This window comes from Plectrocnemia conspersa, unplaced genomic scaffold, assembly GCF_051122295.1.
Source record: "Plectrocnemia conspersa isolate PC_06_02 unplaced genomic scaffold, ASM5112229v1 ptg000012l, whole genome shotgun sequence".
NCBI lineage: Eukaryota > Metazoa > Arthropoda > Insecta > Trichoptera > Polycentropodidae > Plectrocnemia > Plectrocnemia conspersa.
This window is the reverse complement of record NW_028277176.1, coordinates 3461303-3478805: the sequence shown is the minus strand read 5'-3', so window position 1 is coordinate 3478805 and position 17503 is coordinate 3461303. Positions and strand designations below refer to the sequence as shown.

At 28.6% G+C, this 17503-nt stretch overlaps 1 protein-coding gene across 2 annotated transcripts in view; it reads left to right on the top strand.

Moving 5' to 3' along the window:
• Positions 1-17503, top strand: part of LOC148227970 (agrin-like) — a 196439-nt gene that overhangs the window by 87987 nt on the left and 90949 nt on the right. The window contains exon 4 of one of the 2 annotated variants that reach the window (XM_088200001.1): positions 14082-14300. The exons of the other annotated variant lie outside the window; for it this stretch is intronic. Within the exon in view, the coding sequence (XP_088056127.1) occupies positions 14082-14300 (219 nt within the window). The remainder of the gene's footprint in view (positions 1-14081; positions 14301-17503) is intronic. 2 annotated transcript variants of the gene reach the window in all.

Here is a 17503-nt window from a genome sequence, read left to right as displayed (position 1 = left end):
GAAATCTTCCAGGCAAACTTAATTCTTATCCATAAGTTTTTATGTGTATCGTGCTAATAATTTAAAAATAATAACTCGAAAAAATTCCCATTTTCTAAAAAAATATGTCATTTCTGAGATTCGGTACTTCCAGTGAGCCAGTAATATCTGACGGGAGATAATATTCACTCAAAAAAAATAGGTTATGATTTCCTTATAACAGGATAGAAAAAAATACAATATAATCTTACTAATCTTACAATCTTTAAATTCTCATTAATCCAATATTATCTAATGGTTAACGGTAAGATAAATTTTTAGTGTCTCGTACTTTTTATATATGTACATCGTATTTTTTATTTTCTGTAATTTGACTTCATTTCTAAATAAACCCTTTTACATTGGCATGCGTGTCCTTGCCAACAGTTACAGGGCAAAATATTTCCCTGATTGCGGCTATAAAAATTGAAGGAATTGGCTAGCGAATCATTCAAATCGATTAAATTTGGTGAACGTTATGCATGTATATGTAAACGAGTATGTAGCCACAGTTACTTCGGCAAATTGTAATAAATATTATATGAATACATATAAGAAATAACCTGCAGCTGCTCGGAAAACTAAACTATAAATTGTGATTATGTACACGTGAGTACAATAAAATGCATTTATTAAAAAATATCTTCTCTGGTCAAACGATCATCAAATCTGAGCACCAAAAATCTATCTCTAGACATGACCGCTGAATAAAAATATTGTTTGAACAGTTCGTTTGTTGTCCATAATTCTTTGAACTGTATTTTACCCCCATTCAATCCTCTAGAAGATAATAGGATACCTATAAACGCTTCAACTTCGATACGATTTACGGGAGAAATGTATTTTTTGAAATGTATTATCAATATCGATATCGCTATCGTATTCGCTACCACTCTTGTCAGAATCTTGCAAAATTCTTAGCAACTCTTCGTCAGTTACAAGCCGATCAGCCATTTTACAATTTCAAAAGTAACGTGAGAAATAAAATAACAATAACGATCGAATTTGGCGGTATGTTTTTTTGGGTGACGGTGTAGTTTGCGATAACGCGTTGAAGGAACCGCGTAGAGGGGGCGCCGCGCGAAATTCTTAGAAGGCGAATTTCTCTAAAAACTGACTCAGGTATACAAATCACACGGCGACAGTACCGATTAGAGCTGATTTTATTTTTTTCTCGCGATTGGAGATAATAAAGTACAATGATTATTTTTAATATTTATTCTTTAAACTATTTTTGACAAATACAAAAAGTTTGCGACAAATAGGATTTATATTAAATAAGTTATTTGAGAAAAACCAAAAAGTTGGGGGAGTCAATAGACCCCACAGGCACGGATGGGTAAAAGCAACCATTTATGTTTGATTGTGGAAATACCATACGCAAAGCTTGATATATTGCAATTTCATAATCAACATTCTATTAATCATATAAAATAATTTTATGAACGTTTCAAGAGTCAAACAAAATAAAGCAGGGAAAACAAAACCTCCATACTTTCTAGCCAAAATGACAAAAATTAAAAAAATAAAGGAGGTGAAAGTAAAAATGTGCCATTCAAAAAATTCTTTCATGCTTTGGCTTCACATTGCATGACTTTGACGACTCATTGGGTCGACTTATTCTGATCCAGAATCAACTAAAAGAAAACGTTAAAATTGTGATGGACTGAATTTATAATTTAAATATTCTACAGGAATAATTAATGTTTCCCTAGAATCAGGTATCGCGCTAGATCTGTGTTTTTGGAACTGCCTTTATACAGTTTAAAATCGGTAAATGTAAAATATTCAATTTTTGGAAATTCCGAAAGTTTGTTCTCACAGTAATTTCCAAGGCTCAAAACATAAAAAAAATATTGCATAAAAGAAAAAATCAACGATAAACATTTATCAATAGTGTTGTTAAAATAACCGGCTTAAGCCAAAATGTTTTATGATATCGGGTAACTCTCATAAGTTCTTGAATAAAAAAATCAAACAATCAAACAAATATTTTATGATCTATTAAAAATATATATTCTATGTTTAGTTCAGACCGTATAATGCTTTTTTAAAAAATATTATTAATTTTTATTTTGGTGTGTATGTAGGTATATATTTTAATATGTTGTAAATCATGTTAATTAAGTATTTAATAATAGGGTCATGTTACTAAATAAAACGATAAAAATAAGATTTTTATTGCAAATTTATTTCTATTGCATTATTATTGTATCGCCCAAAAGACTATCGTCCAATCGCCGTCGCCAAATTGACCGCGTGCTCTTATCTCTCACTCACTCTCGTCACTTAACACGCGAGCAATCGAGAGGGATATTATCTCACCGCCCACGCCTGTTATAATATTTGTGTATGAAGTATCAAAATAAATTATTTTGTATAAATACTGATGTGACAAAATGGGGAAACCTGTCAAATTATTAATAGAATACACATATAACAGTCTAGGTTTGTTTTAGAATTTTTTATATGTTGTGTATTATAGTGTATATAAAAACATGTATACACATTCTTTATATATAATATACGACCGGCAAAACTTATACGACACACGACGTATCGGTTATAAAGGCAATACCCAATGTATTACCCGGGCCGTATATATTACACCACCCACATATACGATATTACACATTATTAAACCCACAAGACCGGCAATTTATGAAATCGACATAACGTATTTTATTTAGTGGCCAATATAAACACTGTAAGCTTCAGCCCGTCTCGTGTGTGTACGCTTATATAATACAGTACACCCGGTAAGCGGCTCTAAACCATCATGCGATATTTACTCGGGGCACAATGGGGCAAAATGGAGGCGACGGTGGGCTGAAGTTGCGTCGTCGACCTGCGTCGCCAAAGTTGCCCGAAGATCGCATCCAAAGATAAACACGGGCCCAAGTCGCAGATAACCTTCGAGATCCGATAACTTTAGAACCCTTCCGGGCTTTGATAGTGGCTAAAGCGCGCGATTCGAAAGCTCTTCCGACGACTCTTGGCGATAGCGACCTTAATATATAGATGCAAACGTCTTTCTGAATTAGCAATGAGCTTATCTAAAGTCGGGCTAAACGGCCGATACGTTTTTTTGCGATACGTTGATGTAGCGAAAAGTTTACATAATATATCAGACGTATTCTTACATTTTACATCATCTGCATCATCATACAAATCTCAACTACATAAATATTGTAAAGATACGAGGAATCTGGGGTCCAGTAATTTTAAAAATATTTATTTTTAGATTGAATATATTTTTTTAATATTTTGTATTTAGTGACAAGAGTTTTTAAATGTTATGTCAGCCACAAATGAACTTGTGTTTATTGGCATCCAGCGCGCGTAGTATTACCGTTTGCTTCATAAGATTCCCATGTCGTCTGGACGAAGTACCGTTACACGAAATAGCATGCTTTATCTCTTTTTTCGTTGCGTGCGACACCCCTCCTACTTTTATTTCTAGGGGATCGGTGTCAGTTCTGGATTTTTAAAGGAATAAATAATATTAACTTACAGTACCACTAATTTCACCATATAATTTTGCTACTTATGTATCTGATTTTTTTAATTTTGCAATTCAAAGATCTTTTAAATAAATATAATTAATAGTCATTATTACTATTGTTTTTTCGAAAAGCAATAAAATATTTGTATTTATTATAAGAAAAGAGCATTATTATATAATAAAAATAAAATGGTAAATATTTCTTTAGAAGCGCAGGGTAACACCCCCACGGTATATGGCTGAGAGGCAAATAGTAGTGGATTCTAATAAGAATGTAACGGTAAACCGTCGAGCTCGATAGATAATCTTATGATGCTTACCGTTTTATAAATAAAACATAAATGCTAAGTAAGGAATTCAATCTCTATTACATTTTTGAATTGTCAATTTGTATATATAAATATGTACATTTATTTATAAATATTTCAGTAAATGTGTTTTGTCAGGGAAGAATTTAATTTTACTCACTAAGTCAGTAAAAAAATATTTCATGAGCATTTTTTACTTTGAATTGTACTTTAAAATACATGAATTTATTATAAAATAATATTAAATTTTATATAAGCAGTCACTGGATTTTACCTTGAAAAAATATTAAAATGTTTTACAAAATAAGAAAGGCTGTCGATCAAAATATCGTTGCTCATTAAATATAATACTAATATTACATATAAATTTTTCGTTGGATTACAAGGGTATATTTTAGCTATTTTAAAAATTTACACGCACTACCTAGCGTCTGGGGTGGGTCATCGGCATTTTTCCCCGGCGCTGTGAATTTCGACATAAACCCCATCTCTAAAGGCTTTGAACCTTCGGCCCCGAGGCGAGAGTATTTGATGATGTTCACGGATGTTCCGCCTTACACGTTTTATAATGGGATAAGGTTAAATTGAAGCAGGTATCAAAATCGTAACGACAGCGTAAAATGAACTTCGCTTTTCGGCAGGCAATAATGGCGCTAGACAGGCGAACGCGTATCTGTTGAGAATTAATCTTTAGATTTACTATCCAAAAGATTGAACATTGTCCCAGAGGTGTTTGAGATCCGTGAAATTGTAGTTATCTTACACTTACGTAGGTCGTGCTTAAAATTGATTGATTTGAAAAAAACTATTGTTGTACCTTTATTAAAAATATTGGATTAGTTATAACTTTTATATAAAAACATTGATATTTAAATATTTTAATCGGCAAACTTCTTATCATATATACATTCTTAAGTCATAAATCATATTTAAATATAATTTTTTTGTTGATCAAAAACGAAATGTTTGCTAATCGCTATTCCTAGAGTCGGTCATAAAATAATGTTTTTGACGTATAATACGTCTTTTTTCGTACGTTCTGATCAAAATATAAATGTGAATTAAGCAGAGCAAACAAACTAATAATTTAAAACAAGAACTAGATTCACAATTTCAAGCTAAAAAGCATTGTATTTATTATTTTAATATTTTAAAGGTAAACATTGTTGACTTTTTTAAGGTATGCTAATATAGATCTTCTGTATGACTTATACGTATAATTTTGTTATATTCTAACGCGTTTAAAATAATGTCAACATATAATAAAACTAAGAGCAAATTATGCTTTGCCCTTGGCTAGCTTGCCGTGTCTGAATAAACGCTACTTAGTCGGTGTGTAAATAGGTAAATATACATTTTGTGATTTTGTCGGCGAATCCCACATACACTGTTTGTACAATGAAACAGTTCAATGTAGGCTTTATGACTTAACAGCCTCTTGCCACACATACCATAAATTCAAATGTGAAACTGCTCTTAATCGTATGAAAGTTGGTGTGTTACATATGTATATGCGAAATAAGCTCTTGCATACAACGAATGCCAAAAATGAAGAGCCATTAAATTTCGAATTACATTGTAGGATTTGTAGTCTAAACAACTTTACAAATTAAATAAAAACCTTTTGGTATCTGAAATTTAACAATAACATCTATATTTATTAGGGCAAGATGAAAAATACATCTTATACAATTAGGTAATATAAATATATCAAAGTAAAATATTAATCAGTATTAATAAATATAAATCTAAAGTCACTTAAAATTATTTTTTTACATTAGAATATTAATGAAACAGATATTTAAAATTATTTATATGTCGATATTATATCGTGTGTAGTAAGGTTTAAGTTTTATTTTCAGTAAATAAATTTTAATTAATATACAGTCATGACATTATATTTCATATAGAAAATTATAAGTATACTATTACAATTAATTTAGTTTTATTGCTCGTAAATGTGTGTTTAACAAATTTTTAGGTTAAACAAAAACAAATTACAGCATATTGAATTTCATCAAGTTTGCTAAGACCTTATTTTGCGATACGAAGTGTGCCCTCTTTAAACTTTGTAAGAGGTGCTCGGAATATTAAATTAAGGGTTGAAACTAGAAGCAGATCAAAGTTCGGAATGATGGACGATTGTAGTTTATGGTTAATGTAAAATTTAATATAAGATTTATATCGCAATTTGGGTTGATGTATGTAGTGTACTTTTCGCTATAAAAATCGTGTAATATTTCCTTTTATATATAAAATAATTCACTTAGATACTTAAATTAAAAATATATATATATAGACTAATCTCAAAAGAAATCGTGAATTTTTAAAAAGCTACATAGAAATAGGCTAAGGATTTATTGTTTGTTATATCTTTAAATTTATGCAGATAACACATTACTGCAATAGATTTGTTGAGCTAAAAGTATTTTTTTAATAGCCACATTTATTGCTAAATATTTAATTTATTTATTGTTATTCTTTCATTCAAACATGCCAGGCGTTAGCCCAATGCGCTGCAACGGTAGGCGAGATACCACACTTAGAACAAAGTCTGTATATCAGTGACATTTATTTATTATCTATAAATTAATAAAGCAGATTTAAACCTATATATGTCACCATATACGACCTTAGTTAATTTGTATTTTAATTATTGTTAATCCGCGAGATTTGGAAAATCTAAGAAAACCTAATCTTTTATGATCGTTCAGAATTCAAATTAAATAATATTTTTCAGTAAGCACTGACTTATCGTTTCATATTAAAATCGTTTTAAATAAAAACATATTTTAAAAATATGTTTTTAGCTTGATTTTTATGATTTGTGTAACTTCCTGTAGAGATTTCATTTCATTGTCTTATTTTATATATGTATACAATACAAATGTAAATGCTTTTGTCATTGCCAATGATCGCATACAAACTGTCCGCTCCGTTCATGGCATTGTTTCAAAATTTATCGTTCGCATTTCCAAAATTTACGATTTCTCGTCTTGCACCCCACAAACGCCATGAATCATTCGTGTTTTGCGGCTCTGTGCACGAAAACAACCTTTATTAAAATTTGTAACTCGACACTTCGACAAACCGAACGAAACTGTTCAACTTTAATTAAAAAAATAAGTTCATAATATATTTTCAAGATTTTTTATTTTTTTTTATGAAACTGAAAACATAAATTGTTTATATGCAGAAAAAAATTAATTAACGTGTTTTTAATAATTTTTTTTTATTCATTTAACAAATTCTGTCGTTTCATATTAACATTTTTTTTGCTAACCGTCATATTGATTTTTAAGCGGTTATAAAAAATTATTTATTTAAAATAAAATCATCAGGTATAAAGTATGGTATTTCAATAGTATGTTTATCATAAGCCTTACGTCTTTCTGTTTAAATTCACAATACATACTGAACCGAAACAAATTGGTGATAAATTTGATCATACTTCTCTTCTTTTGCTCAATAAAAATTAATGACTTAACAAACATTTTACTATATTAGAAAATGACACCAGCATATATGAGGCAAATAATACTAAAAATAAGAGCTGGTAAATGTCTTTCTGCTTATCAAAGAAGTCGAAACAATTTGATAATGATTTTTTTTCTCATTATTAAATAGTATTTCATATACAAATAAATACTGCAAATAGGGCCTTGTGAACTAATTATGAAATAAACTAATAATAAAATAAAATATTAGATATATTATAAATTATTTTCCAAAGGTCCACTTTTATTTAAATTATTTATAAATTTATGTAGGTTAGGTTAGGTTACTAAAAATCAAAACATAACTATACAAAAGTTTATAAATAAACTTTAGTTTCTTACGAAAATATTTCATTATTATATTAATAAAATATAGTAATTTTCACGTCTGTGAATTGTCCTATAAACTAACACATACGTTAAATATTCTTATATATATAAAACACATATTAAATAATCTCTATAGTATTATATACTCATATGTACATATTCATGAATTATGTGTATATGTATATCATTTTTATTATGTTACTAAAATCTAACAATTTCAAAACACAATAACATATGCTATTTTAATTAAATTATTACTAATTTTTTTTTAAAGTATATAATATGTTATTCGTTTTTTTATTAAATATTATAAGTAATATTTTTAATTAGGTTATTTAAAAAAAAATTAATTCTTTATATTTCATCATTAAAACTGCATTTTTTACATATTGTATTATATTTATCTACAGTTATTTTGTTATTACTATTAATTAAAAATCTTTATTTATCATGTATTTCTTTATAAATTTTTTATCATCATTATTTCATAATATTTTAACTGATTACGCAGTTTTTCTTAAAAAATAGTGACTAATAGATAATTTGTTTCTGAATTACTTTCATAATATGATTGGTAAAAATCTATATTTTTTAAACTTGCTTTAAACATATCTAAATAATTTGTAATAATCAATTTTTAATTTCTTTATTAAAAAAATTATGAATATTACTCATATTTTTTATGTATTCCAATAATAGTAGCTTATGTCTGAAGTTTTATTTTATCTACTTTAATTTCTAAAATATATTTCATTACTCATTGCAAAAATCTATTCAAAATATAAGTATCGTTTCAATATAATACAAATGATTTATAAAATAAATACCATTGTATTATTATTAACGTTAAATTTAATCAGAATTACTGCCCAAAAAGCTTTAATACGTTTACCGCAAACTATAAAAGCATAAATTTTAAATTTGCTTCGTTAATAAAATATTTATTATTGGTATGCCTGAAGGCTCTTTACGAGGCATTAGTCATTGCCATGATTCGGGAATTACCTTAAATTAGGTCAAATTTTAATTAAATATACAACACAAAAGCTGCAAATTCAATCAGGATATATTTACATATTAAATTGGGATATTATATAATATGGGTGTATAAGGACGACCTTTCGATATCTCCAGATCGAAAGTGTTTATCTTGGGCCAAGTAATCAAAGCAATAAGGCAAGTCCCGAGTGGGTTCGTGGCAAATTGTGATGAGTTTATTGTGTTCAAACAGTGTTGATTAGACTAGTTATGGTGTAATATTGTTATAAGGATGTTGCCTGTGCTATCAGGTGAAATTGGCGCTTGTTTGTCTGAACTTTGAAATTTAGTTTATGATAAATATAAAATGAAACAAACGTATTTATTTTTATTTTGGTGTTGTTTTATATCATACATACAGAGATGTATGATATAATCAAAGTATTATAACAGAACAATAAGGAGTGTATATTTGATGTGGCATAATTTTCAAATAGGACATTGTATTCAAACTCTTTGTCTCCTTAAAAGACTTGTATAAATAATAAGATATGAATCATAATGGGGCTTTATAAATTACAGTCATTGTTAAGTGGCCGCTCTGTTTCCTCGTCTTTATCTCTATCTGTAACTGACCTACCTCAGCAAAGAATTATTTGCGAATTTGCATTAATTAGCGTATTCAGAGCGAGAGGGAAGAAAGAAAAGTAAATAAAGGCTAAAACGGAGGTAGGCAAAAGAAAAACAAAAAGGCCCATCGGAACATGCAGTCGGCGAGTAAAAACACCTGGATGTAATAAAATAAAGTAAAATAAAGTCTTTATTGCCTGCGGAAATGTATTAAAAAAATAAGGGAAGGAAACACCGAAGAGAAAAAAAAGTATTAACTAGAAACTGTCGAGTGGAGTGATCTATTACACCCCTGGAATGTGGCTCTAAACGTAAATTTATTCAGACAAACTACTTTCATCTTATATTTTTTCCCTTCAGCGCGTGTTAACCCTTCAATACTATCAGCGGTCTATCCAACCGCTAATTTATTTAATTGTATCTCTAAACTCGATATCGCTTTAGTGATTGAGTTTATATATTTAATATAAATTAAGCTGATATAAAAACACATTCCATATATATTATCTAAATGTCTAGATTTATCACTATTATAATTTATATTTAGATATTTTAGCAGTAATGCACCTACCATGGTCATGAATTCACAGAATTTGTAATTATGGCAGGTGCATTACTGGAAAATATCAATCGTAATCAATCCCGCATTTAAATAATATTAATACTATCAAACCTTTAAATTAATATATTCTATATATGTATATATGTGTATATATACACATTAAGACTTACATATCCAAAATGTCAGCACTTAAATATTTTTTTACTAATAAAATATTGTGATTGCTATGGATGCTTTTAATATTTTTTTTCCATGTACTTTGAATAATCTGCAAATATATATAGTTTCACGGTGGTATCCCATTTTAACAAAACAATGTTTTTTGTGTCATAGACGTTTAAAACCCATGTTTGTAAAAAACGTGCTAATGTTTATGATTTATTAGCATAATTTAGATTGTTAAACCTAAAAATTTAGTTAAAGGCTTTTGCACCATTTTCAGACTAACTAATTTAATAAACTTATTAGGTTGTCCAATTGTTAAATAAAATAATTATAAATTACGAACCTTATAAGATTAATAATTTGTATTCTAAAAATATCTAAAAATATTTTATTATTTATACTATATTTTTTCGCTTTAAAATTCATTAATCGTTAAAATTTATGGCATTTTGGGTTTTAAAAACAAGTAGTGTGACTGTCAGAAAGTTTATTGCTTGGTTAATCTGTCTGAAATATTTTTTTTGCAATTTAATATAATTGATTATAAATCGGGTATCAGTATCGGGCGGCAATGTCAAGTACGAGAGTCACGATAACTTAGCCCTTTGGATATAAAAATAAATATAAAATTGTTTTTTTTTTAAATGCAAATTTTACCTTGATACTGAGTTTAAATGTTCTGATTTTTTAATTTTTTTTATTTAAAATGACATTTTATGTTTATTCACAAAAAAAAAGTTTTTTCTTAAAAACATTTTTTTTACTGATTTTTGCGTAAAGAGATAAAAAAATCAATTGGGCGACTTTGATCGATTTTCGCGTCCAAAGGGTTGAAGTGGATATTTGGCCATTGAGTTTTAATACCTAAGTAAAATACTCGTTGTAAAGGTGAAGAGTTTAAAGCGCTTGAATGAGCAGCGAGTGCATGTCCATTAAGTTTTTGTGAACCTGTTTATATTTTTACTGAAAGCAGCTTTAACGAATAAGGAAAATGTTTATTTTGACCAGTTGAGCTGTATGGTTCATATTCAGTAAAATTATAAACGTCCTTAATTAATCTATTTTTTTCAGTAGTTTTTCAGTTTTGGGCATGATAATGCCATCAACTTTCTTAATCGCGCGTTTCAATGGGTGCACCTATATTGTTGAGTGGTCACAAACGATTACAGAAAGTTCAACTACATTGAATAATGTTTATGTACTTCCTTCTAAGGGTCTTGAATTTTTTAATCTGCACGTCTAAAGCTAATTTATAATTATTGTGTGGCTCATATGTAAATTTTGCTCAAGAGTAAATTTAGAATTATGTAGAATCCTTAATGCTAAATTAATTATTGTTTTTTTTTAATAAATTTTGCATTCAACCTAGTATTCTTAAATAATTAAAAATATTTTTATTCCTGATGTAAGAGCATAAATAAATTATAAAAAAATGCGTAAAAAATAAAAAATTTAATAAACGAAAATGTTTAATTATCAAAAGTTGAATAAAGTATAATTTACTGTTCTATTTTTACTCATACTTTTATTATTGTTATATATTTGCATATGCCTCAAATTTTCGTCATTGCTCTTATTCTGTACATATTGCGAATTTCACTTTAATAAATAAAATAATGGCCTGATAGACCACTGAAAGTAGTTACATTACAAACATATGACGGTCGTTTAGGGTTAAAAACTTCAACACTCCAAAAAAATAACAACCCCGAATAACCCATAATTTCGAACAGTGCCGCTTATGGAACGTGATAAGGAACAGGGCTCGAAATTAATGACGGCCAATGTTGCCCGCCCCTGCAACTCTCTCGCGCGGGGAAAACAAAGGGTGAGCCTCGAGGAAAAAAGGCGCCCCCGGGCGGCAAGTTTAATTTTCCGCGTGCCAAACTTGCCGAGCAAAGTTTTTTAACCACTTACGAGTTTCGCCACTCTGCGCGGCCAAATCTTTCCTTTGCGTATTTTTTGCAGAATCACCCGAATGAATTAAGTGGACCATTTGAGTCTGGTATATTTATACGTTTATAATGCGCTGACGGCGTTTAAAAACAGCGCTTCATAAAGGTTTATTATTGCGAATATTATCGAGTGATTTTTTTACTCTTATATGATAATCAACATTATTATATAAATAATAAATATTAGTTGCACCTTTAAAATGATATTTAAATGTCAAGTAAATAACGGTTTACAATCGCTAAATTGACGTACGAAATTCAGTAATATAAAATGACAATTAACTTAATTCTGCCAGTAGAATAAGCAGATTCTTTGACAGTCCCTTTCATTTTATTCTGACAAAATTAACGATCTTATCTCCTGAGTTTTTTTTACTTTTGTGTCGAAAAGACGAAGCTCGACACCCGCCGACAGCCCTTGCCTTAGAAATGTCACAATGGCACTTAGTGCCTTTAAGAAAACAATCAACCTATTGCGATCTTGTAATTAAAAAATATATATGTATTATAATTGGAAAAAATGGTAATTATCAATGTTAAATTATACATTAAGCCGTATAGTAATTGTCAGTATTAAATTAATTCGACAAATAAATAATACCATTATTAAAGTTTATATACATTTTTTAGAATATTTGTTAGTATCACATTAGATAATAGGGTAAAACGCCATATTTAACTTAATTCGATTAAGTTTTACTTAAAAAATATATCTTTCTATTGAGTTAAACAAATATCACTATCTGTTAGTGTTAGTATGTGATGCTTAGATGCTATTTATTTTTTAATAATAATAACATGAGCGCTTGACCTTACTCAACGGTTGAGAGTGGAATATATTTTTATCAAACGCGTAAATCAGTTTTACTAATTGTTGTCAATATTGTATTTTACCTACATAAATTATAACTTGACTGATGCTATATATTTTTGTGTTTTTTTGAAAGTTTTAAGGCCATTTTATTTGCTTTTGAACCTAATTTAAACATATGTTATGATAACTATATTATAGATGTTATGTGTATTATTTGTTGTAAAGTACTTAAAACGCAAAAATATTTAATTGTCATTAAAAATATATTTCATGACTTATTGGATAATTAATTATTATTTACAAAAAAAAACATTTTTAATGTTAAATATTTGTCACTGGATCAAATGTTTAACTAATACTAAAAGTATAGTCACGGTTCTCGATAATGTTTTATTGCGAATATAACAATATAGTTTATGTTAGTATAGTTCAGTATCCTTCAGATTCACATTTTTTACATGAACTGAAGAAATCTTTGCGGAAAAGTTGCAAAAACCAGAGGTTGTAAACTAGAAATAAATAAATAAATTTGATAGATTATTTAATTCGAAAGCCATATCATTTTAAGCCAACAAAATCACAGGACTAACATAAATAAATTGTTGATTTGAAAGAGTGTACTATATTGATGTTATAATAATTGTTTAGAAAAACACATATTTTATATTTTTTACATTATTAATTATACTATCAGAATGTTATTGATATTTTCCTATATACCTTCCTTAAATAAATAGTATTTTATTAGTCATTAGTGTATGTTTTCAGCGTTATTGCAGCACTTTTAGAACCTACATTATTATATCATATTATCTTGGAATTTACTCCTAAAAAAATGTTTTTATTCATCACAGTCTCCCTTGGACAATTTAGCTTCCTCCATTACCTAAGTATGGTTGTACATAAATAGTTGACTTTCAGTTCCGTGTTGCCATTCCAAAAACACGCTCCGATCTCGAGTGAGCCAAATAAACAAATAAATAAGCACTCCGGCGGTATTTTCACTCTTTTCTCCCTCTTTTACAATGGCGCTTTTGCCGATTTTAGCATATGCTGAATCAGGGACAAAATTTATTGTCGTCGCGCCCCCCTATTTGTGTACATTGCGAAGTTTGGGAAGCCGAGATACGAAACCGTACTCAGGGCGGCTATTTGTATAGTGTCATAGTTTGCCACCGGAATGGTTTCCTATCGATTGATGGCTGAATAGAAAGAGTTTTTAGGGAAATTTGTATATTGTACAGTGCACAGTTGGCTGTTTCTAGTTTTTCACTTATTCATGATTAGGGTGTTAAGTTTTTGAATGGTATCGTTTCCAGAGCCTTGTGAGAAGACTTACTGTCGATGGGGCGCCACGTGTGTTCGAGCTGACGACGGAAGTGCTAGATGCCAGTGTCCTGGCGATTGTACAGATCCTCCAGCTTCGTCTCCTCCAGTTTGCGCCACAGATGGAAGGACTCATAGGTCGCAATGCGAATTGCGTCGAGACGCCTGCGAGAGGCGGCTCAACATTCGAGTTTCACACGAAGGACCTTGTGGTAAGGATTAAAGCTTTGGTTATGCCCTGGTTATAAGTTTCCTAAAATTTCCTTTCAATATTTTTATAAATTGCTACAGTCTTTCCTATATTGCTTATGTTTAAAAATATCTCTTTTGAAGAACATTTTTTTTATGGCTGATTAAAAAACTTTTAATATATCTTCCTGCAACCCAAAATCAATAATATTTTTAATAAGTATACTTTCTTGGACAAAATCATAGGACGTAGCCATAATTTGTAAATTAAGTAGTAAAATAATTTTTTTTTTATCAAAATAAAAATTGAAACTAGGGCTTCCTATTCTATACAATAATTCAGAGTAACTTTTCCTGCGATTGAGACATTTTTCATATCCTATTTTTTAACGAAACACCTTGTTTTTTGTAGGGTAGGTACATAATCATAATAAATATAAATAAAAAAATTTAATAAAGTTTTTAATGATTTTGTTAATTTTGGTTCATTAATTTGCAAATCTTATTAAAATCAGGCGAAATATAAAAAGATTAACTCTTAATCATATCTTGTGTGACATTGTTTCTGGACTGTGGATTCGTTGTAGCATTCTGCTTCTCATTTATATGTAGTAAACGAAAGTAAAACAATCATAGCCTGTTTTGACAAACTGGTGATATCTTCTGATAATTTCGTCCAAAATTAATTTAATGCGTTATATTATATTAGTATATTTGTTATAAATTAGAGTAAATTTTTAATTCAAGTAGGTAATAAAAATCTCTTTGACTTTAGCCTGCTGGTTTTGCTATCACGAAAAATGTATTTTGAACCTAGGAATCGTCCTCAGTAGTTAGTTTTCGGAATATATTACTAGAGAGTTGTATTTAAGTCATGTAAGTGTTCTAAAAATATGTTAAAAACTTTATCTACTTAAAACATTCATGTAATGCTAAAACACAATTAACATTATTCTGTTTAACTGTAGAAATCCAAATTATAACTTTCTCTCAGAAGATGTTTGAAATAATGTTATAATCTTTTCTTGTAATGATAAATTTACTTTATTGGACTAAAATCATCTGCTTGATGAAGGATTTGATAAATATTCAATGAAATTTTGTGCCTTTAAGGAGACGAATAAAACACATTGAAGTTCATAAAGCCTCATGAGTGCTTTTATTCTGAATGGCCATCATACTTTAGTATGTACTAAATATCCGTTATATTTACTACCTATTTTATTGCAAAAAAATTAAATATGCTGGATTGAAGTGGTCGAAATTTAATATAGCTTATCATTTTTACTGCTTCATCTTTACCATTTTTTTTATTCTGCAGAATTGTCACTAATGCTTGCCTATAAAAATACAATGACTGTTGGTGGCTCTTGTAGCTACTTGCAGGATACGTGATAACACTCTCTTAACCTGTCTAATATTTTATAATGTTATTATTAATATAGTTGAATATATAATATATTTTTTTATTTTATTGTTAATATGCGCATAAAAGTTATTATATTAAATTTCAATACTTTTATCAAATGTACCAACTAATACTACATTGTAGTTCAGCCAATTCTAATTTATCTATTTGTAATGCATATTTACTGCCATATTGATTAAATAGCTCTTTATCTATGTCAGTAAAAAGATTTTAGATGCCCCATGAAATAGTATTACTTAATAAATATATTGCACCTTATTTTAGCCTTAAACCATGTCTTTCACATGTGGCTTCATGAGGTTCTCTTTAATTGAATGTGCTTTACTAATATCATAACTGCAATGCGCTAATACACGCAATAAGCAATAAGATTTCTCTTAAATTTTTATTTTCAAGTCTCTTAAAAAAGTATTTTTCTTTGTGCTTATCGTGTATCGTTTTGAAGTGTCTTTAAAGTTTGGCTAGAGCCAAATAAGTGTTATTTTAATAATATAAATCATCCTACAAACATACAAATTATATTTAAAAAAAATATAAGCTACAATTTGATAAAAAATAAAAATATAAATTTTACGTTAATGGTAAAAATTTAAGGAAAAAAAATAAAATCACTTCAAAATTATAACGAAGGAAAAATAACATTATAAAATATAGAATCTAATGAATTAAGCAGTAATTTAAGTACATTTTATTAAAGATCTAGAACCATTGATTGGTTGTCTTTAGTCTGTAAAGCGATTTGTGCTTTGGCATTTTGTGCTTATATTTAAACATAAGGTATTTTTTTATTGTAGTCACCGATACACGTGATTTGTGAGTCTGTGTGGTTCCGCGAAATATTTTTTGGTATGAAAATTACAGTATTCTTAGTATTCAAAGATTAATTTGCAACTTTTTAAGAATTTAATATTAAATTGTGTTTTACATATTAATTTTATAGCTTTATTTCCAATGACTTACAAATTAGAAATAAAAACAGAATTACTGGTGTCATTTCACACAAAGCAGGTATATGTTTAAGTGGGGCAAATAATTGTTTATAGTTTAAAAAGTTTAATAGTGAGCGCCCTTTTTCTATTAAATAAGGGCCGCAATTACGGCAGGCCTTTAGAGCATAGTCTAATAATATATTTATTAAATTTAAGGTGTAAGTGTCCAGATGTAAGCTCAAGTTTTTAACACTTTAATGCCCTGTTACGTTTTGTTAAATAATTGCTTCTGTTGATCTTAATTTTCCACCTCTTAAAATAATCATTTAAGATTTCAAAAGATTTTTGTAATTTATTTGCGATTGGTTTAAGACCGTTAGCATTTGTTGAAATAGCTATTTTGTTAGCGTACAGTGATAAACGCGTATTTTTTTTATTTTTGGAATATCAATCGTTTAATTTGATAAAGGGAAATGGCCTGAGAAAACGCTAAGGAATTCCAGCTGGAATTTTACGCGGTATCGAGTGTTCATTATTCAGTGAAACAACATATTAAGCGTAACAGATAGTCAGGGTCTTTTATTTATATAGTTTATGATTTCAACTGCCATACTGTATCGAAAGCTCATTTTCATATTAAAATTAGCGCATATATGTTCCTTCAAACTATTAAGTTAATATGTTGTCGAGTGATTTTCGCGTTGATAATTTCATTCCTTAAATATTTTCCTAAATAAAAAAAAAAAATTATTTTTTAAATTATTATACGAAAACTAATCGAAATTACCGGTTTTCTTATCGGATAAATTTTAGTAATTTTACAAATAGTTTGTTGAGTAATGAATCAAAAGTTAAAGAATGGGTTTAA